The sequence below is a fragment of the Ammospiza nelsoni genome, chromosome 28, assembly GCF_027579445.1.
Source record: "Ammospiza nelsoni isolate bAmmNel1 chromosome 28, bAmmNel1.pri, whole genome shotgun sequence".
NCBI classification, from domain to species: Eukaryota; Metazoa; Chordata; class Aves; order Passeriformes; family Passerellidae; genus Ammospiza; species Ammospiza nelsoni.
The window spans coordinates 883,400-910,141 of NC_080660.1; the positions used below are offsets into that span (position 1 = coordinate 883,400).

A 26,742-nucleotide genomic window follows, 5' to 3' on the forward strand; every position below is an offset into this window, starting at 1 on the left:
TAAAAGTGAACAGAACCCCAAAAACTCAGCTGGGATCGGGGAGAACCTGAACAGAGCCCCAAAACTGAACCAGGATTGGGGGAAAAAATGAACAGAGCCCCAAAACTGAACCAGGATTGGGGGGAAAAAATGAACAGAGCCCCAAAATTGAACCAGGATTGGAGGAGAACCTGAACAGAACCCCAGAACTGAGCAGAGCCCCCAGAACTGAGCTAGGATTAGGGGAAAAATATTAACAGAACCCCAAAACTCAGTCAGGATTGGAGAGAACCTGAACAGAACCCCAGAACTGGGAGAAAATCTGAACAAAACCCCAAAACTGAGCAGGATTGGGGAAAAAATGAACAGAATCCCAGAACTGAGCCAGAATTGGGGGGGGAAAGAACAAACCCCCAAAACTCAGCTGGGATTTAGGGAAAAGCTGAACAGGCCCAAAACTGAGCCAGAATTGGGGAGAACCTGAACAGAACCCCAAAACTGGGAGAAAATCTGCACAGAACCCCAGAACTGAACTGGGATTGGGGTAAAAATGAACAGAACCCCAAAAACTGAGCCAGAATTGGGGAAAAAAAAGAACAGAACCCTAAAACTGAACCAGGATTGGGGGAGAGCCTAACAGAACCCCAAAACTCAGCCAGGACTGAGGGAAAACCTGAAGAGAGCCCCAGAACTGAACTGGGATTGGGGGAAAAATGAACAGAACCCCAGAACAGAGCCAAGATTGGGGAGAGCCTGAACAGAACCCCCAGAATTGAGCCAGAACTGGGGAGAACCTGAACAGAACCCCAGAACTGGGAGAAAATCTGAACAAAACCCCAAAACTGAGCAGGACTGGGGGAGAACCTGAAGAGAACCCCAAAATTGAGCAGGATTGGGGTAAGGCCTGAACAGAACCCCGAAACTCAGCCAGGATTAGGGAAAATCTTTTATTGAAAGCCCCTCAGGGCTGGGATGGGCACGGGGAGGGGTCACTTGAGGGGTCACTCCGGGGGTCATCCCGGGGTCACTCTGGGGTCATCCCGGGGTCACTTCCTGCGGTGCTTGCTGGGGTCGTCCTTGAAGAACTCGTTGAAGCCCATGGTGATGCAGGCCAGGAAGCAAACGTACTCCTTGAAATCCACCTCGCTGTCCTTGTTGTGGTCCAGGTCGTTCATCAGCCGCTTGAACTCGGCCTCGTCCATTTGTTTCTGTCAGGGGGAGAGGGTTTGGGGCAGGGTTGGAGGGGAGGGGGCCGCCCCTTCCCCGCCCTTCTCCCCTCCTCTGCCTCAGGGATGGGTTTTGGCCTTGGTGGGTGAGATGGGCAGTGCCCAAATTGCCAAAATGCCTCCCAGGTGTGGAAAAATTTGGCCAAAAAAAAAAAAAAATTTAAGTGTCTCCTGGGTGTGGAAAAATTTGGCAAAAATATTAAAATAAAATAAAATATAAAATTAAATTAAATTGCCTCCCAGGTGTGGAAAATTTTGGCGAAAATAAAATAAAATAACAAAATAAAATAAAATAAAATAAAATAAAATTAAATTAAATTAAATTAAATTAAATTGCGTCCCAGGCATGGAAAATTTTGGCAAAAAAATAAAATAAAATAAAATAAAATAAAATAAAATAAAATAAAATAAAATAAAATAAAATAAAATAAAATAAAATAATCAAATTGAGGGGCCTCCGGAGCGTGGAAAAATTTGGCAAAAAAAAATATTTAAAAAAAAAAATTTTGCCTCCCAGTTGAAACCACAAGCTGAGAAAGGGAAGTGAGGGTTAAAAAAAGAAATTATGAAAAAAAGGGGAAATGGGAGCGTGATTTCCTTTGCCAAACAAAATATTTCTGTGGGTTTAAAAAAAGCCAAATTTCCTTTGGGGCTGAGCCTCTCCAGACATCATTCCTCCTGTTCTCCAGGGATTTCAGAATTTCAGAGACCCAGGAGAAAAGAGCTGGGAGAAAAGACCCCAGAGAAAAGACCCAGAGAAAGACCCAGGAGAAAAAGACCCGGTAGGAAAGACCCAGAAGAAAGACACAGAGAAAGACGTGGGAGAAAAAAGACCCAGGAGAAAAGACCCAGGACAAAGACCTGGGAGGAAAGACCAGAGACAAAGACCAGGGAGAAGGACCTCGGAGAAAAGACCCAGGAGAAAGACCTGGGAGAAAAGACCTGGAAGAAGGACTTGGGAGAAAAGACTTGGGAGGAAAGACCTGGGAGAAAGACCCAGGAGAAATGACCCGGAGAAAGACCCGGGACAAAGACTCGGGAGAAAAAACCCAGGAGGAAAAAGACCCAGGAGAATGTAAGACCTGGGAGAGAAAAAACCTGGGAGGAAAGACCCAGAGAAAGACCCAGGAGAAAGACGCAGGAAAAAAGACCTGGGAGAACGACCCGGGAGAAAAAATCCAGAGAGAAAGACCTGGAAGAAGGACCTGGGAAAAAGACTCAGGAGGAAAGACCCGGGACCAAGACCCAGAGAAAGAAAGACCCAGGACAAAGACCTGGGAGAAAAGACCCACAGAAAGACCTGGGAGAAAAAGACCCAGGAGAGAAAAGATCCGGGACAAAGACCCAGAGAAAGACCCAGGAGGAAATACCCAGGACAAAGACCCGGGACAAAGACCCAGAGAAAGACCCAGGAGGAAAGACCCAAGACAAAGATCCGAGACAAAGACCCAGAGAAAGACCCAGGACAAAGACCCAAGAGAAAAGACCCTGGACAAAGATCCAGGACAAAGACCCAAAGAAGGACCCGGGGCTGGTCCCTCTTGCCCCTCCACCCCCGAGGGACCCCCGGGATGTCCCCAAGGCCACTCACGCTCCCGAACACGGGCAGCTCCTTGTTGAGCAGCTCCTTGAGCTCGGCCTTGCTCAGCTTGTACTTGTCGCCCTCCTTGCCCGAGTACTTGTGGAAGGTGGTGACCATGAGGGCCATGGCCTGCTCCAGGGGACACGCCATGGGGACACCTGGGGACACAGATCGGGGGCTGCCATCAGCTTCTGGGCAGATTTTGGGGTGCTGGAAGGGGAAAAGGGAGCGGGGACTCACCGGCTGAGCGTGGATCAGTTCCTCAAGAGTTGGGATGGGGCAGCGGGGCACGGAGGGGATTTATAGCCCGGGAAGGTGGCACAGGGTGGCACAGGGTGGGACAGGGTGGGTGGCACTGCCCCCAGGGCAGCCCCCACATGCCCGGCTGATCCTCACATTGGGTTTCACCCGCGCCTCATTTTTGTGTAACGAGCTGTGTGATCCTGTTAATGAGCCATGTGATCCTGATAATGAGCTATGTGATCCTGTTAATGAGCTCTGTGATCCCATTAATGAGGGAACTGTGAGATCCCATTAATGAGTTGTGTGATCCTATTAATGAGTTGTATGATCCCGTTAATGAGCTGCGAGATCCCGTTATCTTATTAATGAGCTGTATGATCCTATTAATGAGCTGTGAGATCCCGTTAATGAATGAGCTCTGTGATCCCATTAACGATCTGTGCAATCCCATTAATTAGTAAGCTTTGTGATCCCATTAATGAGCTCTGTGATCCCATTAATGAGTGAGCTGTGTGATCCATTAACAAGCTGTGAGATCCCATTAATGAGTGAGCTGTGAGATCCATTACGAGCTCTGTGACCCCATTAACGAGCTGCCCCTTTTCCCGGGCACATTTGGGGAACAGAACACCCCAAATTCTCTGCGATCCCACACGGGGCATCCCCTTTGGGGCACAAACGAGACCTTCCCTGTTCCCCCTTCTCCTCCAGGGCTGGGAAAGGGACACAAACTGGGGAACTGGTCCCCAAAATGATTAAAATAAAATAAAACAAAGTAAAATAAAATAAAATAAAATTGAAGGGCCTCCTGGGTGTGGAAAAATTTGGCAAAAAATAAAATAAAATAAAATAAAATAAAATAAAATAAAATAAAATAAAATAAAATAAAATAAAATAAAATAAAATAAAATAAAATAAAATAAAATAGAAGGGGAGTGGCCGAGCCCGGATCTCCGGGGTCCCGGGGGAGCCGCGCCCGGCCCGGCCCGGTTCAGCCCGGTTGAGCCCGGTTGAGCCCGGCTCGCCCCGCACCCCGGGTGAGTCACGGCCCGGCTTGGCCAGGCTCGCCCCGCACCCCGGGTGAGTCACGGCCCGGCTTGGCCAGGCTCGGCTCGCCCCGGGTGAGTCACGGCCCGGCCGCGCCCGCGGGGATTCCTCGGCCCTGACTCAGCCCGGCCCCGCCCGTTCCCACGGGGACAGCCCGGGCCGGGCTCGCACGGGACAACGCGGAGGCTCGGGGGGTGCGGGATCCCATTAATGAATGATCCCGTTAATTAATGAGATTCCACAGCTCTGGGATCCCACTAACGAACTGTGAGATCCTATTAATGGACTGTGAGATCCTATTAATGAGTGAGCTCTGTGATTCCATGAATTAATGAGCTGCGGGATCCCATTAACGAGTTGTGAGATCCCGTTAATTATTGAGATGTGAGATCCCATTAATGAGTTCTGTGATCCTGTTAATGAGCTATGAGATCCCGTTAATGAATGAGCTCTGTGATTCCATTAAGGAGCTGTGCGATCCCATTAATGAGTGAGCTGTGATCCCAGTGTAATGAGCTGTGCGATCCCATTAATGAGCTGTGAGATCCCATTAACGAGCTGTGAGATCCCATTAATGAGCTGTGAGATCCCGTTAACGAGCTGTGAGATCCCATTAATGAGCAGTGTGATCCCATTAACGAGCTGTGAGATCCTATTAATGAGCTGTGAGATCCCGTTAACGAGCTGTGTGATCCCATTAACGAGCTGTGTGATCCCATTAACGAGCTGTGTGATCCCATTAATGAGCAGTGTGATCCCATTAATGAGCTGTGAGATCCCATTAACGATCGGGGCCAGCCCTGGGTGTCCCTGCCCGGGGATGTCCCACGGAGGGGACACGGAGGGACCTCCCGGGACAGGTTTGGCCGCGGTGTTGGTGCCACCCCGTGGTGGCTCCTGGCGCTGCCGCCAGCCCGGCCGAGGCGTGCCCAGGGTGGATGTTGGGTTATTTCCTGAAAATTTTCGGATATTTTCTGAAAAAATCCTTTTTTTGGGATTTTTTTCTCCCGAGAAAGATCAACATAAAAACAATAATTATCTGCTGCAACAGGTGGATCTGTGATTGGTCTCATGTGGTTGTTTTAATGGCTAATCACAGTCGGTGGATCTGTGATTGGTGTCACGTGGTTGTTTTTAATTAATGGCTAATCATAGTCCAAATGTGGCTCTCTCTGGTGAGATTTTGTTTCATAATTTTGAATAAAAGGATTTTGTTATTCATTCTTTTTCTACTCCTTGTTAGCCTTCTGATGAAGCGCTTTCTTCTATACTTTTAGTATAGTTTAAATACAATATCTAATAGATATTATATTAATTATATATATAAATATATATACTTATATAAATAATGTTTAGATATATAAATATATATTTATATATTCTACATTCTATATTTATTTTAATATATTACATATTTATTATTATATGTCATATATTTTTTTATATATTATGTATTTATATTTTATATATAATTTATATACTAAAATATATTTATTATTCATAATATATTTCATTATGTATATTTTATATATTTATTATATAATAATATTTTATTATAATAATAATATATTACTTTATCTTATTGTGATGTTATTATATTTATATATTTAATAATACATATTTAAATATTACTATATACATAAATATATAAGTTTATGTATATATTTTATTATATATAATGAAATATATATTTCTATTATATATAATATATAGGTATATTAAATATATAAGTTGTATAAATAATAATATATTATTTAATTAAGTAATAAATAAATATTATAAAAATAATATCTCTAATAAATTAATAAATCAAGCCTTCTGAAACACGGAATCCACATTCCCATCTCTTCCCTCATCTGAGCCCCCTGTGAACACCACCACAGGTGGGGGACAGAGCGGAGACCCCCCCCCCAAATCCCCCTCCCCAATAAAATCTGAGCATCACCAGCTGCTCCTCCAAACTTTATTGCTGCAATAAACAATAAATAACCACGAAAAACCCAGCAGAAAACAACCCCCCCTTTGCCCAAGGTTTTTTGGGGAAAAAAAGGAGAAAAAGAGACCCCCCCCCCCCAGTTTGGGGGACCCCCGAGTGTTGGGATTTCTGAGCACAGACAAAATTCCCGCCCCACAGCACTGGGGAGATTCATCCTCTAAGAAAATGACGAATATTCAGACATAATTCAATCTAAAATCTCAAACGCGATTCAAGGTATGAAATTTAACACCATCCAATGCTGTTAAATTATCTGCCACAACCTGAGGAGAAGAAAAAAACAAAATCGGGGAATGGGAGGAGCTGGGGGGGTCCCGGAGGCTCGGGGCAGGCACAAAAAACCAAAAAATAAAATAAAATTAAAATAAAATAAAAATAAAATAAAATAAAATAAAATAAAATAAAATAAAATAAAATAAAATTTAAAAAGCGGGGAATGGGAGGAGCTGGGGGGTTCCGGGGGGTTCCAGCAGCGTCTACTTGGTGTGTTTGACACTCTGCTCCTGCTGGCGGATGATCTGCGCGATGGGGCTGGCGATGCCGCCTATCAAGGTCCAGTACTCCTCGAAGCTGATGCGCCCGTCCTTGTTCTCATCCAGGTCGCAGATGAGTTTGTCGGCGGCGCGGCGGTTCCCCGTGTCCTGTGGTGTCACAGTGGAGTTTTGGGTGTAACGTGGTGTCGGAACCAGAGTGGAAATTTTCCAGGGTAGAAATCCGTTTTGATTTAAGTGAAATGTAGGGGTTAGGGTTAAGGTTAGGGTTGGGATTTAGGGTTTGGGTTTGGGTTGGGGTTAGGGTTAGGGTTAGGGTTGGGGTTAGGTTTGGGGTTAGGGTAAGGTTAAGGTTGGAGTTAAGGTTAGGGTTAGGGTTAGGTTTAAGGTTAGATTTAAGGTTAGGTTTAAGGTTTAAATTTGGGTTTAGGTTAGGGTTAGGGTTCTGGTTACAGTTAGTGTTTAGGTTAGGTTTAGGGCTGGGTTTTGGGTTAGGGTTAGGGTTAGCTTTAAGGTTAGGGTTGGGGTTCAGGTTAGGGTTTCGGTTTAGGTTTCAGGTTAGGTTTAGGATTAAGTTTAGGGTTAGCATTTGGTTAGGGTTAGGCTTAGGGTTAGTGTTAAGGTTAAGGTTAGGGTTGGGTTAGGATTTGTGTTTGGGTTAGTGTTTGGGCATTCTCAATGACTTTGCTGTTTGCATATCCCAGTTTCCCTTCCTGGCCCTGCAGCAGGTGCAGATCCCACTGGTGGAACCCCAAACCCTCAGAGAAGGGGCAGAGCAATGAGACAGAGCCCAGGACAGCTGTGACAGAGGGGACACCACAGGAGGACCTGAAGTTTCCTAAGTGGCTGACGGATGAGTCGTCAATTTGCAATTTTAGGGTTAGGGTTAGAGTTAGGGTTAGGGTTTTGGTTAGGGTTAGGGTTAGGGTTAGGGTTAGAGTTAGGGTTAGAGTTAGGGTTTTGGTTAGGGTTAGGGTTAGGGTTAGGGTTAGGGTTAGAGTTAGGGTTAGGGTTTTGGTTAGGGTTAGGGTTAGGGTTAGGGTTTTGGTTAGGGTTAGGGCTAGGGTTAGGGTTAAGTTTAGGGTTTTGGTTAGGGTTAGGGTTAGGGTTATGGTTAGGGTTAGGGTTAGGGTTAGGGTTAAGTTTAGGGTTAGGGTTAGGGTTAGGGTTAGGGTTAGGGTTAGGGTTAAGTTTAGGGTTAGGGTTAGGGTTAGGGTTAGGGTTAGGGTTTTGTTTAGGGTTAGGGTTAGGGTTAGGGTTATTGTTATGGTTAGGGTTAGGGTTAGGGTTAGGGTTATGGTTGTGGCTCCTACTCGTCCTATGTGACTGACAGATAAGTAGGCCATTTGTGATTTTAGGTCCATTTGGTGTAGGCAGATTGCTGCTGGTTATTAGGGTTAGGGTTGTGGCTACAACGCGTCCTATGTGGCTGATGGATGAGTAGGGCATTAGTGATTTTATGTTGATTTGGCTCTGGTTATTAATGCTCCTCACAGGGCTGGTGTTATAAACGGCTTTTGTAAGTTCAGACCATGTTCAGGCCGGGGTCAGGTTGGGCAGAACCCCCAAAACCCCATTCCTGCCCCCCCGTGCTCACCGTCAGCATGTGGTTGAGCTCGCGGCTGAGCATCTTGCGGAAATCCTTCTTGCTGATGCGCCGCGGGTTCTTGCAGCAGCAGCAGCGGCTCGAGTACTTGTCGAAGTTGTTCACCAGCACCTGCACGGCCCATTCCAGCTCCGTGCACTCGGCCATGGTGCCCTGAGGGGGCAAAACTCAGGTGAGACCCTCGGGGGGCTCCAGTACAAACCCCCAGAAGGGAAAAACCATTCTTGACAAAAGGCAAATGGCCCCGGGCGGGTGTGGGGGGTTCTCATCTTCTTCATCGGCCCCAAAATACTTGGTGCCACCCAAAATCCTCGGTGCCGACTATGCCTGCCCCCAAATCCTCAGTGCCACCCAGAACTGCTCGGTGCCACCTGTGCCCACCCCCAAAATCCTCTGTGCCACCTGTACCTGCCCCAAAATCCTTGGTACCACCTCTGCCCACCCCCAGAACTCCTCAATGCCACTAAAATCCTCTGTGCCACCTGTGCCTTCCCAAAATTCAGTGCCACCTGTGCCCACCCCAAATCCTCGGTGCCACATGTGCCCGCCCCAGTTGGTGCCACTTGTGCCCGCCCCAAAACCCTCGGTGCCACCCAGAACTCCTCGATGCCAACTGTGCCTGCCCCCAAATCCTCGGTGCCACCCAGAACTGCTCGATGCCACCTGTGCCCACCCCCAAAATCCTCGGTGCCACCCAAAATCCTCGGTGCCACCTGTGCCCGCCCCACTCGGTGCCCCCCGTGCCCGCCTCGCCCAGCCCCGGGGCCTCCTGTGCCGCCCCCGCGCCCGGGCCGGGCCGTGCCGGTGCTGCCGGTCCCGCTCGGTGCCGCGGGGCTCGTTAGGGAGGAACGGGGCCGGAATTACCGGCAGGAATTACCGGCCCTGCCCTCGCTGTTGCTTCACGGCTGCGGCGGGGGCAGGTCCCGGCTTGCCGAGAACCTCTCCTGTCCCTCCTGTCCCCTCCTGTCCCTCCTGTCCCTCCTGTCCCCTCCTGTCCCTCCTGTCCCCTCCTGTCCTCTCCTGTCCCCTTCTGTCCCCTCCTGTCCCCTCCTGTCCCTCCTGTTCCCCCTGTCCTCTCCTGTCCCCTCCTGTCCCCTCCTGTCCCTCCTGTCCCTCCTGTCCCCTCCTGTCCTCTCCTGTCCCCTCCTGTCCCCTCCTGTCCCTCCTGTCCCTCCTGTCCCCTCCTGTCCCCCCTGTCCTCTCCTGTCCCTCCTGTCCCCTCTGCCCCCCTGTTCCTTCGTGTCCCCTGTCCCTCCTGTCCCCCCCTTGTCCCTCCTGTCCCCCCCCTTGTCCCTCCTGTCCCTCCTGTCCCCTCCTGGCTGCTCTTTGTGCCCCCTGTCTCTCCTGTCCTCTCCTGTCCCCTTCTGTCCCCTTCTGTCCCTCCTGTCCCCTTCTGTCCTCTCCTGTCCCCTTCTGTCCTCTCCTGTCCCCTCCTGTCCCTCCTGTCTCCTCCTGTCCCCTTCTGTCCCCTCCTGTCCCTCCTGTCCCTCCTGTCCCCTCCTGTCCCTCCTGTCCCCTCCTGTCCCCTTCTGTCCCCTCCTGTCCCTCCTGTCCCCTCCTGTCCTCTCCTGTCCCCTTCTGTCCCCTCCTGTCCCTCCTGTCCCCTCCTGTCCCCTTCTGTCCCCTCCTGTCCCCCCTGTCCTCTCCTGTCCCTCCTGTCCCTCCTGTCCCCTCTGCCCCCCTGTTCCTTCGTGTCCCCTGTCCCTCCTGTCCCCCCCTTGTCCCTCCTGTCCCCCCCTTGTCCCTCCTGTCCCTCCTGTCCCCTCCTGGCTGCTCTTTGTGCCCCCTGTCTCTCCTGTCCCCTTCTGTCCCCTCCTGTCCCCTCCTGGTTGCTCCGTGCCCCTTCTGTCCCTCCTGTCCCTCCTGTCCTCCCTGTCCCTCTTGTCCCCCCTCTCCCCTCTGTCCCCAATGTCCCCTCCCTGTCTTCGCTGTCCCCTCCTGTCCCCTCCTGTCCCCCCACGGTCCCCACCAGGAAGCTCAGCCTGGGCCTGTCAGGACGGTGTCTCCGTCACATCCCGGTGACAATGACACGGAAACGGCGTCACCTTGGCCGGGCACGGCTCTTTCCTGCCCGGCCGGGGTGGGGACAGTCCAGGGGACATCAATGATCACGACAGCCACCGCCACTGCCACCGCCACAGCGACCTCGAGGGGTGGCCCAGCGCTGTCCCCACTCTGGGGACGCCATCTGAGCGTGTCCCCAACCCTGCTGCTCGCTCAGGACCTGCCCCGTGCCACCTCCTGTCCCCTTTTGTCACCCTGACCCTGCCCTGTCCTGCCCCAGGGAGGTGACACCGGGCCCAGGGAGGTGACACCAGGCCCTGCCACAATGGGGAGGTGACACCGCTGGGGAAGTGACACCAGGCCCTGCCACAATGGCCCAGGGAGGTGGCACCAGGCCCAGGGAGGTGACACCAGGCCCAGGGAGGTGACACCGGGCCCAGGGAGGTGACACCAGGCCCTGCCACGATGGGGAGGTGACACCAGGCCCTGCCACAATGGCCCAGGGAGGTGGCACCAGGCCCAGGGAGGTGACACCAGGCCCAGGGAGGTGACACCATGCCCAGCCGCTCTCTCCTCCTTATCCCCACGTGTCCCTGTGTCCTCCCAAGCCACCCCCGTCCCCTGTGGTGCCACTCCAGCGCTGGGCACTGTCCCCAACTCTCAGAACTGTCACCAGGGTGGCTTTGGGGCTCAGGGATTCCATCTCCAGCCCAGGAACCGAAGGGATTTGGGAGCACCGTGGCACCTGGCGGCGACATCGGTGTCACCCATCCCTGCACTCGCCCGGTGACATCGTGACATGGGTGACATCGGTGACATCAGTGTCACCCGTCCTGTCCCCCTGGTGGCAGCGCCCTGCCCGGCCCTGGGGCACCGAGGCTGCTCCGCCGGTGACTCACGGGACAGCCCCGGGGCCAGCCGGGGGCACCGGGTGGCACTCGGGGACATGGGGACACTGGGGGACGCTGGGGGACATTGGGGGACACTGAGGGACACAGGGACAGAGCCACGTGCGGCCCCAGCGCTCCCTGCTCCCAGCTCGGCATCCCCGCCGGCAAATCCTGATTTTCTACTGTCAAATTCCTCTTTTCCACCGAAAAATCTCCCTTTTCCGCTGTCAAATCTCCCTTTTCCACCCACAAATTCCCCTTTTCCACCAACAAATCCCCTTTTTCCACCAAAAAAAAAACCTTTTCCACCAAAAAATCCTCCTTTTCCACCAACAAATCCTGCTTTTTCACTGGTAAATGCCCCTTTTCCACCAACAAATCCCCCTTTCCAATAGAAAATCCTCTTTTCCACCAACAAATCCTCCTTTTCCAACAGCAAATCCCCCTTTCCACTGGCAAATCCTCCTTTTCCACCAAAAAAAAACCTTTTCCACCAAAACACCCTCCTTTTCCACCAAAAAATCCCCTTTTTCCACCGGGAAATTCCCCTTTTCCAGCAACAAATTCCTCTTTTCCACTGGCAAATCCCTTTTCCACTGGCCGATCCCTTTTCCACCAACAAATCCTGCTTTTCCAACAGCAAATCCCCCTTTCCCACCAACAAATCCCCCTTTTCGATAGGAAATCCTCTTTTCCACTGGTAAATCCTCCTTTTCCACCAAAAAAAGTCCCCCTTTTCCAATGGCAAATTCCCTTTTTCCCGGTTCTCCCGAGCCCATCCCGGTTCCATCCCGGTTCCACTGATCCCATCCCAGTTCTATCCCGGTTCCACTGATCCCATCCCGGTTCTATCCCGGTTCCACTGATCCCCTCCCGGTTCCATCCCGGTTCCACTGATCCCATCCCGGTTCTATCCCGGTTCTCCCCGAGCCCATCCCGGTTCTATCCCGGTTCCCCTCAGCCCATCCCAGTTCTGTCCCGGTTCTCCTGAGCCCATCCTGGTTCCCCCGACCCCATCCCGGTTCCCCTCAGCCCATCCCAGTTCCTCCCGAGCCCATCCCAGTCTATCCCGGTTCCCCTCAGCCCATCCCGGTTCTATCCCGGTTCTCCTGAGCCCATCCTGGTTCCCCCCGACCCCTCCCGGTTTCCCCCAAGCCCATCCCGGTTCCATCCCGGTTCCCCTCAGCCCATCCCGTCCCCCCCAAGCCCATCCCGGTTCCATCCTGGTTCCTCCCGAGCCCATCCCGGTTCTCTCCCGGTTCCACTGATCCCATCCCGGTTCTATCCCGGTTCTCCCCGAGCCCATCCCGGTTCCCCCGACCCCATCCCAGTTCTATCCCGGTTCTCCTCAGCCCATCCCGATTCCATCCCGGTTCTATCCCGGTTCCCCCTCAGCCCATCCCGGTTCTATCCTGGTTCCCCCGACCCCATCCCGGTTCCCCTCAGCCCATCCCGGTTTCCCCCAAGCCCATCCCGGTTCCATCCCGGTTCCACTGATCCCCTCCCGGTTCTATCCTGGTTCTCCCCAAGCCCATCCCGGTTCTATCCCGGTTCTCCTGAGCCCATCCTGGTTCCCCCCGACCCCTCCCGGTTCCCCTCAGCCCATCCCGTTCCCCCCCAAGCCCATCCCGTCCCCCCCAAGCCCATCCCGGTTCCATCCCGGTTCCTCCCGAGCCCATCCCGGTTCTATCCTGGTTCCCCTCTGCCCATCCCCGTTCTATCCCGGTTCCTCCCGAGCCCATCCCGTCCCCCCCAAGCCCATCCCGGTTCCATCCCGGTTCCTCCCGAGCCCATCCCGGTTCCCCTCAGCCACTCCCAGAGAATTCCAGGAATTTCCACCTCCTCAGCCTCCAGCTTTACACCCCAGGGGCTGTTCCCAGGTAAATCCTCACCGCCATGAGGGTCCCCAGGGCGGATCCCCCCCATTTTCCCCCACCCCGGTTTTCCCCACCTGCATCCTTCCGTGCGTCCCGCGGTGTCCGTGCGTCCGTCCGGGCTGGTGGGAATCGCTCCGGCCGCTCTCTCCTTCACCTCGCACCCATCCCGCCGGCCCAGCCGGGTTTTTAAGGAGCCTCCCACCCTTCCCTGACGTTCCCAGGGCGTTTCCAGACCGGGGCCTTACCTGGGAAACGCTTCCCCGAGGTTGCGACACACCTGGGACAGGCACGAGCGAGCAGGGACCTGCACCGGGCTCCTTCGGGGCTCCTTTGGGGTTTTGGGGTTTTGGGATCACCCCAAAAGGTCCCAAAGGGGTGCACGAGGGGTCCCGGCAGTGGGGAGAGGGCACAGAATTCCCCCCTGATCATGGAAATTCATTTATTCCAGCTCTGACCCAGCCCGGGCACCAGGGCCAAAAAAAAAATCCTTAATTTGAACCAAAATGAGATGATCTGGTGGGTGCAAGGGGCTGAAACACATTTGGGGTGAATAAAATCCTCAATTTGAGCCCAAACCACTTCTCCTGGTGGGTGCAAGGGGCTGGAACAAGTTTGGGTTAAACAAAATCCTTTATTTGATCCAAAATCCAAGTTTGGGGTGGATAAAATCCTTCATTTGGGCCAAAATCACTCATTCTGCTGGGTGCAAGGGACTGACACAGTTTTGGGAAATTTAAGGCAAATAAATTCCTTCATTTGGGCCAAATTTAAGGCAAGTTCCTTAATCTGAGCCAAATTTAAGGCAAATAAATTTGGGGATGGGTTTAAGAATGAAATCCTTAATTTGAGCCAAACCCTAGGTTTGGGGTGGATAAAAATCCTTAATTTGGGCCCAAACCACTTGTCCTGGTGGATGCAAGGGGCTGAAATACTTTTGGGGTGAATAAAATCCTTGATTTGGGCCAAATCCACATTTTCTGATGGGTGCAAGGAGCCAGCATGGGTTTAGAGCAAATAAAATCCTAAATTTGATCCAAAACCCAGGTTTGGGGTGAAGAAAATCCTTTATTTGAGCCCAAACCACTTTTTCTACTGGGTGCAAGGGGCTCACACAAGTTTGGAGCAAATAAAATCCTTTATTTGGGCCTAAACCACATTTTCTGATGGGTGCAAGGGGGTGAAACAAGTTTGGGTTAAATAAAATCTGTAATTTGAGCCAAAACCCGGGTTGGTGGCAAGGGACAGGTCCTGCCAGGTTGGTGGCAAGGGACAGGTCCTGCCAGGCTGGTGGCACCTCTGGTGGCACCGTGGTTGGCCCACAGGGAGCTCCTGTCTGCTCTCAGGTTGGGTTTCACAAGGACAACGATCATTTAGGGTTCCCTGGAAGGTGTGGCTGCGACTGGGGAGACACAGGAAATGTGTCAGATGGGGGGCAAAGGGGAACCCCAAATCTTCCGGGGCTGTGGGGACTCCTGGCTCCCAGCCCTGGCGACAGGAGGACAATTCCTGCCGTGCGAGGCACTCCTGGATGGGTCTGGAATGTTCTGGAGGTCACCAAAGATCCCTCTGGGAAAGGTTCCCATGGTGCTGGAGACACCAAACACCTCTCAGTTCTTCTTTGGAGACACCAAACACCTCCAAATCCTCATCTAGAAGTCCTGGAGACACCAAACACCTCCCAAATTCTTCTTTGGAGACACCAAACACCTCCAAATCTTCATCTACAAGTCCTGGAGACACCAAACACCTCCCAAATTCTTCTTTGGAGGCACCAAACACCTCCAAATTCTTTATCTGGAAGTGCTGGAGACACCAAACACCTCCAAATTCTTCATCTGGAGACACCAAACACCTCCCAGTTCTTCTTTGGAGACGCCAAACACCTCCAAATCTTCATCTAGAAGTCCTGGAGACACCAAACACCTCCAAATTCTTTATCTGGAAGTGCTGGAGACACCAAACACCTCCAAATTCTTCATCTGGAGACACCAAACACCTCAAAATTCTTCTTTGGAGACACCAAACACCTCCAAATCTTCATCTAGGGGGGCTGGAGACACCAAACACCTCCCAGTTCTTCATCTAGAAGTCCTGGAGACACCAAACACCTCCAAATTCTTCATCTGGAGACACCAAACACCTCAAAATTCTTCTTTGGAGACACCAAACACCTCCAAATCTTCATCTAGGGGGGCTGGAGACACCAAACACCTCCCAGTTCTTCATCTAGAAGTCCTGGAGACACCAAACACCTCCCAAATTCCTCTTTGAAGACACCAAACACCTCCCGGTCCTCAATTTGGAGGTGCTGAAGACACCAAACACCTCCAAATTCTTCACCTGGAGGTGCTGGAGACACAAAACACCCCCAAATTGTTTATCTGGGGGTGCTGGAGACACCAAACACCCCCAAATTCTTCATCTAGAGGTCCTGGAGACCCCAAAAAACCTCCCAATTCTCCAGCCGGGGGGTGCAGGACCAGGGGAACCCCAATCTCCCCAAGCTCCCATGGGCTGGGGACACCTCTGGGCCGGGCCGGGGTGGCTCCTGCCCGCTCGGGGCACCCGAACACGCCCTGGATGCCTCGTAAAGAGCAGGGCCTGGACGTGGTTGTGACATGGGCAGGAGATGTGATGAGAGGCTGATTCAGGGCTGAGCTGTCCGCCCCGGGGCTCGGGGAGCCATTCCCACCCTGCCGAGGTGTTGCATCACCACCACCACCACCGTCACCACCACCAGAACAGGTTTTCTCCCTCCCCGCCGCGATTAGGACGGGGCCGGGGCTGAGCTGACGCGATTTTTTCCGGCACGGGGAGGAATTCCAGGGGTGATGGGAGCAGGTGGATAAAAATCAGCTCCTGCTTTGCGTCCCCAGGTGCGCCCAGCGCCCGGGATCTGATCTCGGCATCGCATCTGGCTCCGTGAGGCACCGGGGCTGCAATTAGCAGCGTTAATTAATTGATGGATGGGGATTTGCGAGCTCAGGTCCCGGATGGGGAGAGGCTCAGCCAGGCCAGAGAGGTCTGAGGGCTGGACAGGGCTCCAAAATCCCAGAAAATGGGATTTGGGCTCAAATTAAAGATCTTATTCACCCCAAACCTGGGTTTTGGATCAAATTAAGGATTTCATTCACCCCAAACCTGGGTTTTGGATCAAATTAAGGATTTCATTCACCCCAAACCTGGGTTTTGGATCAAATTAAGGATTTTATTCACCCCAAACCTATGCGAGCTTTTTGCACCCGCCAGATCATCTGATTTGGGCTCAAATTAAGGATTTTATTCAGCCCAAACTTGGGGTTTGGCTCAAATAAAGGATTGTATTTGCTCGAAATCCATGCTGGCTCCTTGCACCCACCAGAATGAGTGGTTTTGGCTCAAATAAAGGATTTTATTCACCCCAAACTTGGCTTTGGGCTCAAATTAAAGGATTTTATTCAGCCCAAACCTGGGGTTTGTCTCAAATTAAGGATTTTATTCGCTCCAAACTTGTGTGAGCCCCTTGCATCCATCAGAAAATGTGATTTTGGCTCAAATTAAATATTTATTTTGCCCCTAACCTCTGTCAGCCTCTTGCACCCACCAGAAAATTTGATTTTGGCTCAAATTAAGGATTTTATTTGCCCCAAACCTGGATTTTGGATAAAATTGAGGCTTTTATTTGCCCCAAAGCCATGCTGCCCGACCTTTGCAGCACTTTGGGTTTGGTTTTCTCCCTCTCCACGCCCTGTCCTTTTTTAGATGTTCATTTTGAGGGTCCCCAAAGCCTTTTCGGGGTGCCCACAGCCTCCTGCAGGGTGCGGATGGCAAACCGGGCGCTCCAGCCCTGTCCTCACCCTCTGTGGAATTTCCTCTTTCCCAATTCCCTGTAACTACACCCAAATCCCACCTTTTCCAAGCCTCGAAGGCCTTTCGGAGGTTGCCAAGCTCAGGATTTTGGGGTTTTTTTCAGGATTTTGGGGTCTCCCCTCCAGCCCAGGAGCTGAATCCCCAAAGCACAGCCCTGGCTCTGCCCGTGGGGTCCCCACAATGGGGGGCACCCGGGAACTGGGGGTGTGTGAGACCCCTGGGATGTCCACGGGGGTCTCACACACACCTGCAGCACCCCTGAACCCCCAGAGCTTCCTCAGCATCTCCACAGCATCCTCTGCACCCCCAAAACATCCCTGGCACCCCCTCAGCATCCCCTTCATCCTCACAGCACCCCCTGCACCCTCAAAACATTCCTGGCACCCCCAGAGCATCCCCTGCACCCCCAAATCATCCCCTGCACGCCCAGAGCATCCTCAGCACCCCCAGAGCATCCCCGGTACCCCCCAAAAACATCCCTGGTGCCCCCAAAGCATCCCCTGAGCCCCTGCAGCATCCCCGACATCCCCCCCAGCACCCCCATCCTCTGCCCACCCCAAATCCACGACCCCAACCCCCAATCCTGCACCCCCGACCCGCCCCCCAACAAACAAGATTCCCCCCATTCTCCTTTGTTTGGGATTTTTTGGGTTTTTCCATTTTTTCCTTTATTAATTTATACAAAAACGCTCGCGAGCGGCCCCGCCCGACCCCCTGGAGGTGTGGGGGGCACCGAGAGGGCAAAAACCCCAAAATCACCCCGAAAAAACCCCAAAAGAACCCCCCAGAAACAGGGGGGGAACCGCGGGGAAAGCTCCGGGGCCACCCGCACCCAGCCAGGGGCACGGCGGAATTTAGGGTGCCCCTGGAGGTGCCCATGGAGGTGCCAAGGGGTGATGGGGTACAGAGATGGGGGGACGAACCCCAAAATCCCGAGGGGACCGAGGGGAAGGAGCAGAGTCCTGAAGGCTCCGGAGCTCCAGGAGCCCCAACCGGAGGGTCCCGGGGACCGGGAATGGGGGAACAAACCCCAAAATCCCGGGGGGATCGGGGAGAAGGAGCCGAATCCCGATGGCTCCGCAGCTCCGGGACCGGGGGGAACCGAACCCGGAGGGTCCCGAGAGACCGAGGTGGGACAAACCCGGGGGTGGAGATGCCCTGGAGGTGCCATGGTGGGGACCAACCCCAAAATCCCGGGGAGACCGAGGAGAAGGAGCCGAGACCCGATGGCTCCGGAGCTCCGGGACCGGGGGACCGAACCCGGAGGGTCCCAAGGATCAGGGCTGGGGGGATCGAGCCCCAAAATCCCGGGGGAATCAGGGGGAAAGAGCCGAGTCCCGATGGCTCCGGAGCTCCGGGACCGGGGGAACCGAACCCGGAGGGTCCCAAGGATCAGGGCTGGGGGGATCGAGCCCCAAAATCCCGGGGGGATGGGGAGGAAGGAGCCGAGTCCCGATCACTCCGGAGCTCCGGGACCAGGGAAACCGAACCCGGAGGGTCCCGGGGACAGAGATGGGACAAGCCCGGGGGTGGAGGCGCCTATGGGCACGGAGCTGAGGGAACGAACCCCAAAATCCCGGGAGGATCAAGGGGAAGGAGCCGAGTCCCGATGGCTCCCGAGCTCCGGGACCAGGGAAACCGAACCCGGAGGGTCCCGAGGATCGGGGCTGGGGGGTCGAGCCCCAAAATCCCGGGGGGGTCAGGGGGAAGGAGCCGAGTCCCGATCACTCCGGAGCTCCGGGACGGGGGGAACCGAACCCACAGGGTCCCGGGGGAGCCGAACCCCGAGGGTCCCGGGGGATGGAGGCAGAGCACCCAGGACCCCCCGGTACCCCCACAGCGGGCAGAGCTGGGGGCTGGCAGGAGGCCTGAGGAGGGCAGGGATGGAAGGGCAGGGGGGACCCGCCGAGGTCGCTTTGTCCCCCCCGAGCTCGGCGGCCTCAGGAGCTCCAGGAGCGGCACCTCGGGGGCCTCCCCGTCCCCGCCATCGCCCTCTACTTCCTCCGGCAGCCCTTGGCCGCGTCGCCCATCATGTCCCAGTACTCCCCGAACTCCAGCTTGGCCTCGTTGGGGTCTCCCATGCACTCGATCTTCTCCTCCAGGGGTCCCACGCACTGCGGAGACAACGTCGGGGTGATGGGGGGGTCCCACCGAGACAATATTGGGGTGATGGGGATGGGGGGTCTCCCCGAGACAATATTGGGGTGATGGGGGGGGGTCCCACAGAGAAAACATTGGGATCCAGGACCCCATCGGGACATCCTGGGGGGGTCCAGGACCTTATTAGGACATCCTGGAGAGGGTCCCACCTCATCCAGGACCCCATCGGGACATTCTGCGGGGGTCCCACCCCTATCCAGGACCCAATCAGGACATCCTGAGAGGGTCCCACCTCACCCAGGACCCCACTGGGGGGATCCCACCCCCATCCAGGACCCCATCAGGGGCTCCCACCTCCATCCAGGACCCCATTGGGACATTCTGGGGGGCTCCAGAACCCCATTGGGACATCCTGGGGGGGGTCCCACTCCCATCCAGGGCCCCATTATGGGGGTCCCATCTCATCCAGAACCCCATTGGGGGGTCCACCTCATCCAGGACCCCATCAGGGGCTCCCACCTCCATCCAGGACCCCATCGGGACATTCTGGGGGGTTCCCACCTCACCCAGGACCCCTCCCATCTCCTCCTGGTCACTCCCCTGACCTTGCCCAGGTGCGGCAGCTTCTGCGCCAGCAGCTCCTGCATCTCGTTGGGGGTCAGGTACTCCTTCTGGCCCTTCACGGCGTAGCAGTGGAACTGGCTGATCACGGTCTCGATGGCGCGCTCCACGTCCGTCAGCTCCTGGCAGTCCTGGGAGGGGGGACACGAGGTGAGAAAAGGGGGGACGGGTCCCCAAGGGGGTGGGACAGGTCCCCAGGGGGGTCACACAGGTTCTCAGGGGGGTGGGACAGCTCCCTGGAGGGGTGGGACAGGTTCCCACGGGGGTGGCGCTGCTCCCCAGAGGGAGTGACACAGCTCCAGGATGGGTCACACAGGTCCTCAGGTGGGTGGGACAGATCTCAGAGGGGTGGCACAGCTCCATGGAGGGGTGGGACAGGTCCCCACAGGGGTGGCACTGTCCCCAGAGGGGTGGCACAGCTCCCGGAAGGGGTGACACGTCAGGAGGGGGACACAGGACAAGCCCCGAGCGGGTGGAACACCCCCCGATCAAACATTTAACCCCTTCACAACCACGGCATAAAAAAATCTTAGCACCAGGCCCGTCTGTGCAGATGCGAGACACCTCCACATCCACCTGTGACCCCCTCATCCACCTGTGCCACCTCCCCATCCACCTGTGCCACCTCCCCATCCAGCTGCCACCCTATCCAGCTGTAAGCCCATCCAGCTGTGCCACCTCCCCATCCACCTGTGCCCCCTCGCAGCCCCCACACAGCTGTGATGCCCCCAGATGTTTCTCGCCCCCATCCAGCTGTCGCGGCCCCTCCAGCCGCCACCTCCCGTCCCCCCGAGCCGTCCCCGCCCAGGCTCCGCCACCGCGGCGTCTCTCGCCACCCCCGGCGCGGGCCCGGCCCGTCCCGACTGGTTCTTCCTCTCCCTCCGTGACTCAGAGCCCGCCCGGAGCTCCCCGGCCACCCCCAGACCCCGGTACCGGCGGGGCGGGGGGCGCAGAATAACCGGACCCCCGTCCCCGGTCTATCCCGGTCTCTCCCGGTCAGTCGTGGTCAGCCCTGGTCAGTCGTGGTCACTCTCGGTCTCTCCCAGACTCTCCTGGTCAGTCCCGGTCATTCCCGATCAATCCCGGTCAATCCCGGTCTTTCCTGATCAATCCTGGTCATTCCCGATCAACCCCGGTTGTTCTCGGTCTCTCCCTGTCAATCCCGGTCCCTCCCCATCATTCCCGGTCACTCCCGGTCAATCCCCGTCAATCTCGGTCAATGCCGGTCAATCTTGGTCATTCCCTTTCTCTCCCGGTCTCTCCCGCGGCTCCGTTTTAGTGAAACGCCGCTGATTCACCCCAAATCTGCGGCTTCCCCGTGAAACCACAGCCGGTGATGCCCAAAGCCACAACCCGGTGCCCCCAAATCCTCCACCGGTGCCAGGGGTGGGGCGGGCACCTCCCGGTTGGGGTGAGCACCTCCCCGGTGGGCACGTCCCGGTTGCAAACCGAGCAGAAGAACGGGAGCTTCTCTACCACCGGGGCATCCACGGAGACGCTCCCGGAGTCAATCCCGGAGCCTCCCAAAGCCCCGAGCAGCCCCCGGTTCCTGCGCCATGCCCGGGGGTCACCCCCGGTGTCACCCCCGGTGTCACCCCCCGTATCGCCCCCGGTGTCACCCCCGGTGTCCCCGCGGACCTTTCTCTTCTTGCGGCAGTTGCACTGGCCCATCCTCGGGGGTCTCTCGGGGGTCCCTCCTGGGGTCTCTCGGGCTCTCGGGGGTCTCCGGGGGTCTCTCGGGGGTCTCTCCTGTGCCGGGGATCCGGGGGGAGCTGGCGGGGAAAGGAATCCAAGCTCAGCTCTGGGTTTGGGGTGAGCTCCCCCTATTCCAGCTCCAGGACTCCTCCTCCTCCTCACGGCGGAACGAGCCCCGGGATGCGGCTCCGGAGCTGCCGGGACACGTCCCCGGAGTCCTCGCAAGTCGCGGCAGAGCCGAGCGTGGGAGCGGAGGGGCCCGAGGCTCAAAAACCCAAAAACCCCCTCTGATCCCATCCCAGAGCACACAAACCCAAAAACCCCCTCAGTCCCATCCCAGAGCGCACAAACGCCCTCTGATCCCATCTCAAGGCACACAACCCCGCTCTGATCCCATCCCAGAGCGCACAACCCCGCTCTGATCCCATCCCAGAGCGCACAACCCCGCTCTGATCCCATCCCAAGGCACACAAACCTGCTCTGATCCCATCCCAGAGCACACAAACGCCCTCTGATCCCATCCCAGGGCGCACAAAGCCGCTCTGATCCCATCCCAAGGCACACAAACCCCCTCTGATCCCATCCCAGAGCGCACAAAGCCGCTCTGATCCCATCCCAGAGCGCACAAAGCCGCTCTGATCCCATCCCAGAGCGCACAACCCCGCTCTGATCCCATCCCAGAGCGCACAACCCCGCTCTGATCCCATCCCAGAGCGCACAACCCCACTCTGATCCCATCCCAGAGCGCACAACCCCGCTCTGATCCCATCCCAAGGCACACAAACCTGCTCTGATCCCATCCCAAGGCACACAAACCCGCTCTGATCCCATCCCAAGGCACACAGACCCCCTCGGCCCCATCCCATCCCACTCACCTGCAGCTCGGGCTGGCCCGGGTGTGCCCGGGCTGCGGCGGGCCGGGGTTTTATACCGGGCCAGGTGTGAGTGGGAGCTCCGTGGTGCAAGGCAGTGATTTAGGAGCGCCTGGCCCGGCGCCAGCGTTGGGGCCGGGAAACGCCTCCTTCCCTCCTTCCCGGCCACACCGGCGGTTCCTCATCTTCCTCATCCCGTGTGGGAACGGCACCGAGAGCCCGCACCGGGATCTCAGCAGCGCCGGGATTCGGGGCGATGAATATTCTCAATATTCTGAATATTCGGGGCATTCCCCAAGCCGGGATGCGCCCCCTGTGCCACCCAGACCCTGCAGAGGAGCTGGTGGCCACCGTGACCGGTGTGGCATCGCTGTCGGGGATCTCCCGAGCCCCACCCCGGCCACAGCCCCCCACGCACCCCCCAGCGTGGCAGGAAGGTGTTTGTGGGGCACCCCAAAAAGCCAAACTGGCGCCAGAGCGATTTGGGAACAGCCCCATCCATCGTGACCCCAACCCCACCACGAGATGGGGGCTCCAATCTGGAGCCCAGCAAGAACAGCAGCGATGCTCAGGCTCAGGGAAAACCTTTTTGTTTTATTTTTTAGACGCCTCTCTGTCACTTCTTGGCCGCCTTGTCCCTGCGCACGGCCTTGGCCAGCTCCCCCACGAGCCGCCAGAACTCCCCGAACCGCAGCTCCTCGTCGTTGTTCACGTCCAGCTCGCTCATCTTCTCCTCCAGCGAGGGCACGTCCTGCCGGGGTGGGGGGAACACGGGAGGGGCGGCTTGGAGACCCCCAGAAACCGGGATGGGAATGAGGGGAGCGGGGGCTGACAGAGTTGGGGGGAGCGGGACAGAACTGCGGTTCTGGGGGACACCGCGACAGGGGGACGCTGGGGGCACCGGGAGCATCCCCACGGTTCGGGGGGACCCTCAGGAGACCGGTTCAGGGGGACCTCCGAGGGACCAGCCCCGAGGGGACCCCTGGATGATCAGGAGCAGCCCCACGGTTCCGGGGGACCCTCGGGGGACTGGTTCAGGGGGACCCCCAAGAGATCGGGAGCAGCCCCGAGGGGACCCCCAGAGCATTGGGAGCAGTCCCGTGGTTCGGGGGGACCCCCGGGGCACCGGTTCTGGGGGACCCCTGGACGATCAGGAGCAGCCCCACAGTTCTGGGGGACCCCCGGGGCACCGGGAGCAGCCTCTCGGTTCTGGGGGACCCTCAGGAGTAGCCCCATGGTTCAGGGGGACCCCCGGGGCGCCGGTTCTGGGGAACCCCTGGACGATCAGGAGCAGCCCCACGAATCAGTGGGACCCTCAAGGGGAACGGGAAAGGCCCACGGTTCAGGGGGACACCGGGGGCATCGGTTCAGGGGGACCCCCAGAGCACCGGGAGCATCCCCGCGGTTCAGGGGGACACCAGAGGACCCCACAGTTTAGGGGGACACTCAGGGCACAGGTTCAGGGGGACCCCTGGATGATCAGGAGCAGCCCCACAGTTCAGGGGTACATCGGGAGCATCCCCACGGTTCTGGGGGACACCGGGGGCCCCCACAGTTTAGGGGGAACCCCCGGGGGACCCCCCGGTGCTGCTGCCGCCCCCCTCACCTTCATCATGTTGGGCAGCTGGAGCCGCACGAGCTCCTTGAACTCGCCGGTGCTCAGCGTCCCCTTCCTGCCCTCCTTGGCGGCGAAGGTGACAAACACGGTGACGATGCGCTCGATGGCCGCCTCCAGCTCCGTCAGCTCGGTCGGTGCGGTCCCTTCGGTCCGCTCGGTCCCTTCGGGCAGCTCGGCCATGGCGCCGGACACGGGGCTGCGGGGACAGGAGCCCAAAAAGGGTCGGGGCATGTCCCAGGTGGGATTTTCGCCCCCTCCCCAACCCTACGAGGGTTTGTGCGGGACCCCGCTGGTGACACGGGGACATCAGGGAAGCGAGGCCGCGCTCACCCCTCGCTGCCGCCGTTTCGAGGGGTTTTGGGCACTTTTGGGGCGTTTTCAGGCGTTTTTATAGCCGCGCTGCGGGAGGGGACGGCGCAGCCTTTGTGTGTCCCCCCCTCGCTCGGTGTCGCGCCGGTGTTGGGTTTCCTGATGCGGCCGGACGGACGCGGAGTCACCGCCCGTCCGTCGGTCCGTCCGTCCGTCCCTCCGTGCTCTGCTCCCTCCCAGCCCGGGCACCGGACCAAGCTCGGCCTGAAGCGGCCGCGGCCTCGGTGGCGCCGCTCGGGGAGCTCCGGTGGGGACAGGAGGGGACCGGGGACATCGCCGGGGCCGTGCACGGAAACATTCCCAAAATCGGGATGGTTTGGGGTGGAAAAGACCCCCGAGATTATTAAATCAAAACTTTGAGCCCCATTTTGGGGGTGCAGGACCGGTGTCACCCCCAGGTCATTCCCTGCAGGGCTGGGGACAAGGAGGTGACCCCAGAGCTGCGGTGACATCCCAGTGACCGGGGCTGGGGCATCACTGGGATGGTGCACAGAAATATCCCCAAAATCGGGATGGTTTTGGGTGGAAAAATGATTAAATCCAAACTTTGAGCCCCATTCTGGGGGTGCAGGGCAGGTGTCACCCCCAGGTCCTTTCCTGCACTTTGGGGACAAGGAGGTGACCCCAGAGCAGCGGTGACATCCCAGTGACCAGGGCTGGGACATCACCGGGACCGTGCCCGGAACCAGGATGGTTTTGGGTGGAAAAATGATTAAATCCAAACTTTGAGCCCCATTCCTAGGCCGGTGTCATCCCCAGGTCATTCCCTGCAGGGTTGGGGACAAGGAGGTGACCCCAGAGCCGCGGTGACATCTCTGTCACATCCCTGTCACATCCCGGCTGGGCCCGCGCAGAGTGAGAGTTGTGACTCAGCTTCCCACTGACATCATCCCTATTAATAGTGGGCTCTGTAAAAAATTAATTAATCCCAATTAATTAGGGGGTTGGGACGGCCCTCCCCTTTAATCAGTGGGTATTTATAACATGGCACATCTGGCACTCCCCGTTCCCACGGGGACCCCAAATTGTGCCCCACACCTCGAGGGGACACTCAAGACTGTCCCCAATGTCCCCAGCCCCTCTCAGGGGTGTGACAAACAGGGGAACACTCAGGAATTGGGGGTCCCAAAGCCCCCAGGGGTGTTTTGGGGGCTCAGAGCAGGTGGGTCCCCAGTACAATGTCACAATTGTCCATCTCAGGACCGTCCCCAATGTCCCCAAGGCAGCTGCAGCCCCCCAGGACAAAAAGCAGGAATTTGGGGTCCCAAAACCCAGGGATGTTTTGGGGACCAAGGACAGGAGTATCCCTGGTACAATGCTCCAGTTGTCAGCCTCAGGACTGTCCCCAATGTCCCCAGCCAGCCGCAGCCCCCCCAAGACAACACGCAGGAATTTGGGGTCCCCAAAGTCCCAGGAGTGTTTTAGGGCCGAGGACAGGGGTGTCCCCAGTACAATGTCACAATTGTTCATCTCAGGACTGTCCCCAATGTCCCCAACCTGGGTGACAACCCCAACCTCACCCAGGAGTGTGAGTAAAAGTGAAGATGCAGCCCCCAGGGGAACAAGCAGGAATTTGGGGTCTCCAAAGCCCCAGGGATGTTTTTGGGGTTTAGGAAGAGGTGTCCCCAGACAGATGCCACTGTCACCGGGTTGTGCTGAGCCCTGGGACACTGATGGGGACAGGGAGGCTCCCACAGGCCCTGTCCCCACCCCACAGGTGTCACTCCAGCTCACAGGGCAGGAATTGGTTTCCTGCAGCCCCATCCGGCCCCGGCAGGACGGGAGGGGACACGGGAGGGGACACAGGACAGGGCTGGGACGGTCCCCGAGCCCCACGTCAGGACACCGGGGTGGCCTCTTGGGAAAGGGCAGGTGAGTCAGGGACGGGAGCGGGGACAGGTTTGGGGTGAATCAGTCGGGGACCAGAGCAGGGACAGGTTTGGGGTGAATCCGTCAGGGACAGGTTTGGGGTGAATCAGCGGCCCCGGAGCCAGGCGGGCCCGTGACTCCTGAGCCTGGAATTTGGGGTGAGCAAGGGGCAGGTGTCCCCACAGAGGGAAGGGGAGGGGACATCCAGGTGACATCCAGGGGTTTTTGTCACACTGGGATTCCCATCGGGGCTGTCCCCGTGGGTAGGGAGGGGTGAGATGGACTTGGGGACACCAGTGGGGACAGGAGGGGAGCATGGAGGGGCTGGGACTGGGATCGTGGAGGGGCTGGGGCCATGGAGGGGCTGGGGCCATGGAGGGACAGGGATGGGGGCCATAAAGGGACAGGGACCATGTAGGGACAGGGATGGGGGCCATAAAGGGACAGGGACCATATAGGGACAGGGATGGGGGCCATAAAGGGACAGGGACCATGTAGGGACAGGGATGGGGGCCATAAAGGGACAGGGCCATGCAGGGACAGGGATGGGGGCCATAAAGGGACAGGGACCATGTAGGGACAGGGATGGGGGCCATAAAGGGACAGGGACCATATAGGGACAGGGATGGGACCATATAGGGACAGGGCCATACAGGGACTCGGGCCATATAGGGACAAAGAACATATAAGGACTTGGGCCATATAGAGACAGGGACTGTGTAGGGACTCGGGCCATATAGAGATTTGGGCCATATAGGGACAGGGACAGGGCCATACAGGGACTCGGGCCATATTGAGATTTGGGCCA

At 56.6% G+C, this 26,742-nt stretch overlaps 4 protein-coding genes across 5 annotated transcripts; all 4 read right to left on the reverse strand.

Moving 5' to 3' along the window:
• Positions 1-1,025: 1,025 nt before the first annotated feature.
• Positions 1,026-2,946, reverse strand: LOC132085057 (protein S100-A4-like). Its single transcript, XM_059490411.1, has 2 exons — positions 2,797-2,946; positions 1,026-1,187 (listed from the first exon to the last, which is right to left on the reverse strand). The coding sequence occupies exons 1-2, from the start codon at positions 2,935-2,937 to the stop codon at positions 1,026-1,028; spliced, it is 303 nt and encodes a 100-aa protein (XP_059346394.1). The 5' UTR covers positions 2,938-2,946.
• Positions 2,947-6,026: 3,080 nt separating this feature from the next.
• On the reverse strand, positions 6,027-13,094 carry S100A16 (S100 calcium binding protein A16). Of its 2 annotated transcripts, none has more exons than XM_059490383.1 (3): positions 13,016-13,094; positions 8,162-8,323; positions 6,027-6,714 (listed from the first exon to the last, which is right to left on the reverse strand). In XM_059490383.1, exons 1-3 carry the CDS (start codon positions 13,019-13,021, stop codon positions 6,550-6,552), a joined length of 333 nt encoding a protein of 110 aa, XP_059346366.1. In that variant the 5' UTR covers positions 13,022-13,094; the 3' UTR covers positions 6,027-6,549. The 2 variants fall into 2 exon arrangements, with proteins under 2 accessions (XP_059346366.1, XP_059346367.1); XM_059490384.1 differs by lacking the exon at positions 13,016-13,094 and adding an exon at positions 10,140-10,177.
• A 5,605-nt stretch (positions 13,095-18,699) lies between these two features.
• S100A14 (S100 calcium binding protein A14) lies at positions 18,700-21,205 on the reverse strand. The gene is made up of 3 exons (XM_059490390.1): positions 21,150-21,205; positions 19,496-19,642; positions 18,700-18,904 (listed from the first exon to the last, which is right to left on the reverse strand). Exons 1-3 carry the CDS (start codon positions 21,180-21,182, stop codon positions 18,785-18,787), a joined length of 300 nt encoding a protein of 99 aa, XP_059346373.1. The 5' UTR covers positions 21,183-21,205; the 3' UTR covers positions 18,700-18,784.
• Positions 21,206-22,652: 1,447 nt separating this feature from the next.
• Positions 22,653-24,227, reverse strand: S100A13 (S100 calcium binding protein A13). Its single transcript, XM_059490387.1, has 3 exons — positions 24,027-24,227; positions 23,685-23,892; positions 22,653-22,829 (listed from the first exon to the last, which is right to left on the reverse strand). Exons 2-3 carry the CDS (start codon positions 23,874-23,876, stop codon positions 22,695-22,697), a joined length of 327 nt encoding a protein of 108 aa, XP_059346370.1. The 5' UTR covers positions 23,877-23,892; positions 24,027-24,227; the 3' UTR covers positions 22,653-22,694.
• Between the last annotated feature and the right edge of the window lie 2,515 nt (positions 24,228-26,742).

What these genes read in the sequence shown, in the direction of transcription:
- LOC132085057 (XM_059490411.1), bottom strand. Translation starts at nt 2,937, where the DNA reads ATGGCGTGTCCCCTGGAGCAGGCCATGGCCCTCATGGTCACCACCTTC. An exon ending in AGCTGCCCGTGTTCGGGAGC is followed by an intron (nt 1,188 to 2,796) that starts GTGAGTGGCCTT and finishes TCCCCCTGACAG; the next exon opens with AAACAAATGGACGAGGCCGA.
- S100A16 (XM_059490383.1), bottom strand. An exon ending in AGCTCAACCACATGCTGACG is followed by an intron (nt 6,715 to 8,161) that starts GTGAGCACGGGG and finishes GTGACACCACAG; the next exon opens with GACACGGGGAACCGCCGCGC.
- S100A14 (XM_059490390.1), bottom strand. Translation starts at nt 21,182, where the DNA reads ATGGGCCAGTGCAACTGCCGCAAGAAGAGAAAG. An exon ending in ACTGCCGCAAGAAGAGAAAG is followed by an intron (nt 19,643 to 21,149) that starts GTCCGCGGGGAC and finishes CCCCCCTCCCAG; the next exon opens with GACTGCCAGGAGCTGACGGA. An exon ending in AGCTGCCGCACCTGGGCAAG is followed by an intron (nt 18,905 to 19,495) that starts GTCAGGGGAGTG and finishes TTGTCTCCGCAG; the next exon opens with TGCGTGGGACCCCTGGAGGA.
- S100A13 (XM_059490387.1), bottom strand. Translation starts at nt 23,876, where the DNA reads ATGGCCGAGCTGCCCGAAGGGACCGAGCGGACCGAAGGGACCGCACCG. An exon ending in AGCTGCCCAACATGATGAAG is followed by an intron (nt 22,830 to 23,684) that starts GTGAGGGGGGCG and finishes CCACCCCGGCAG; the next exon opens with GACGTGCCCTCGCTGGAGGA.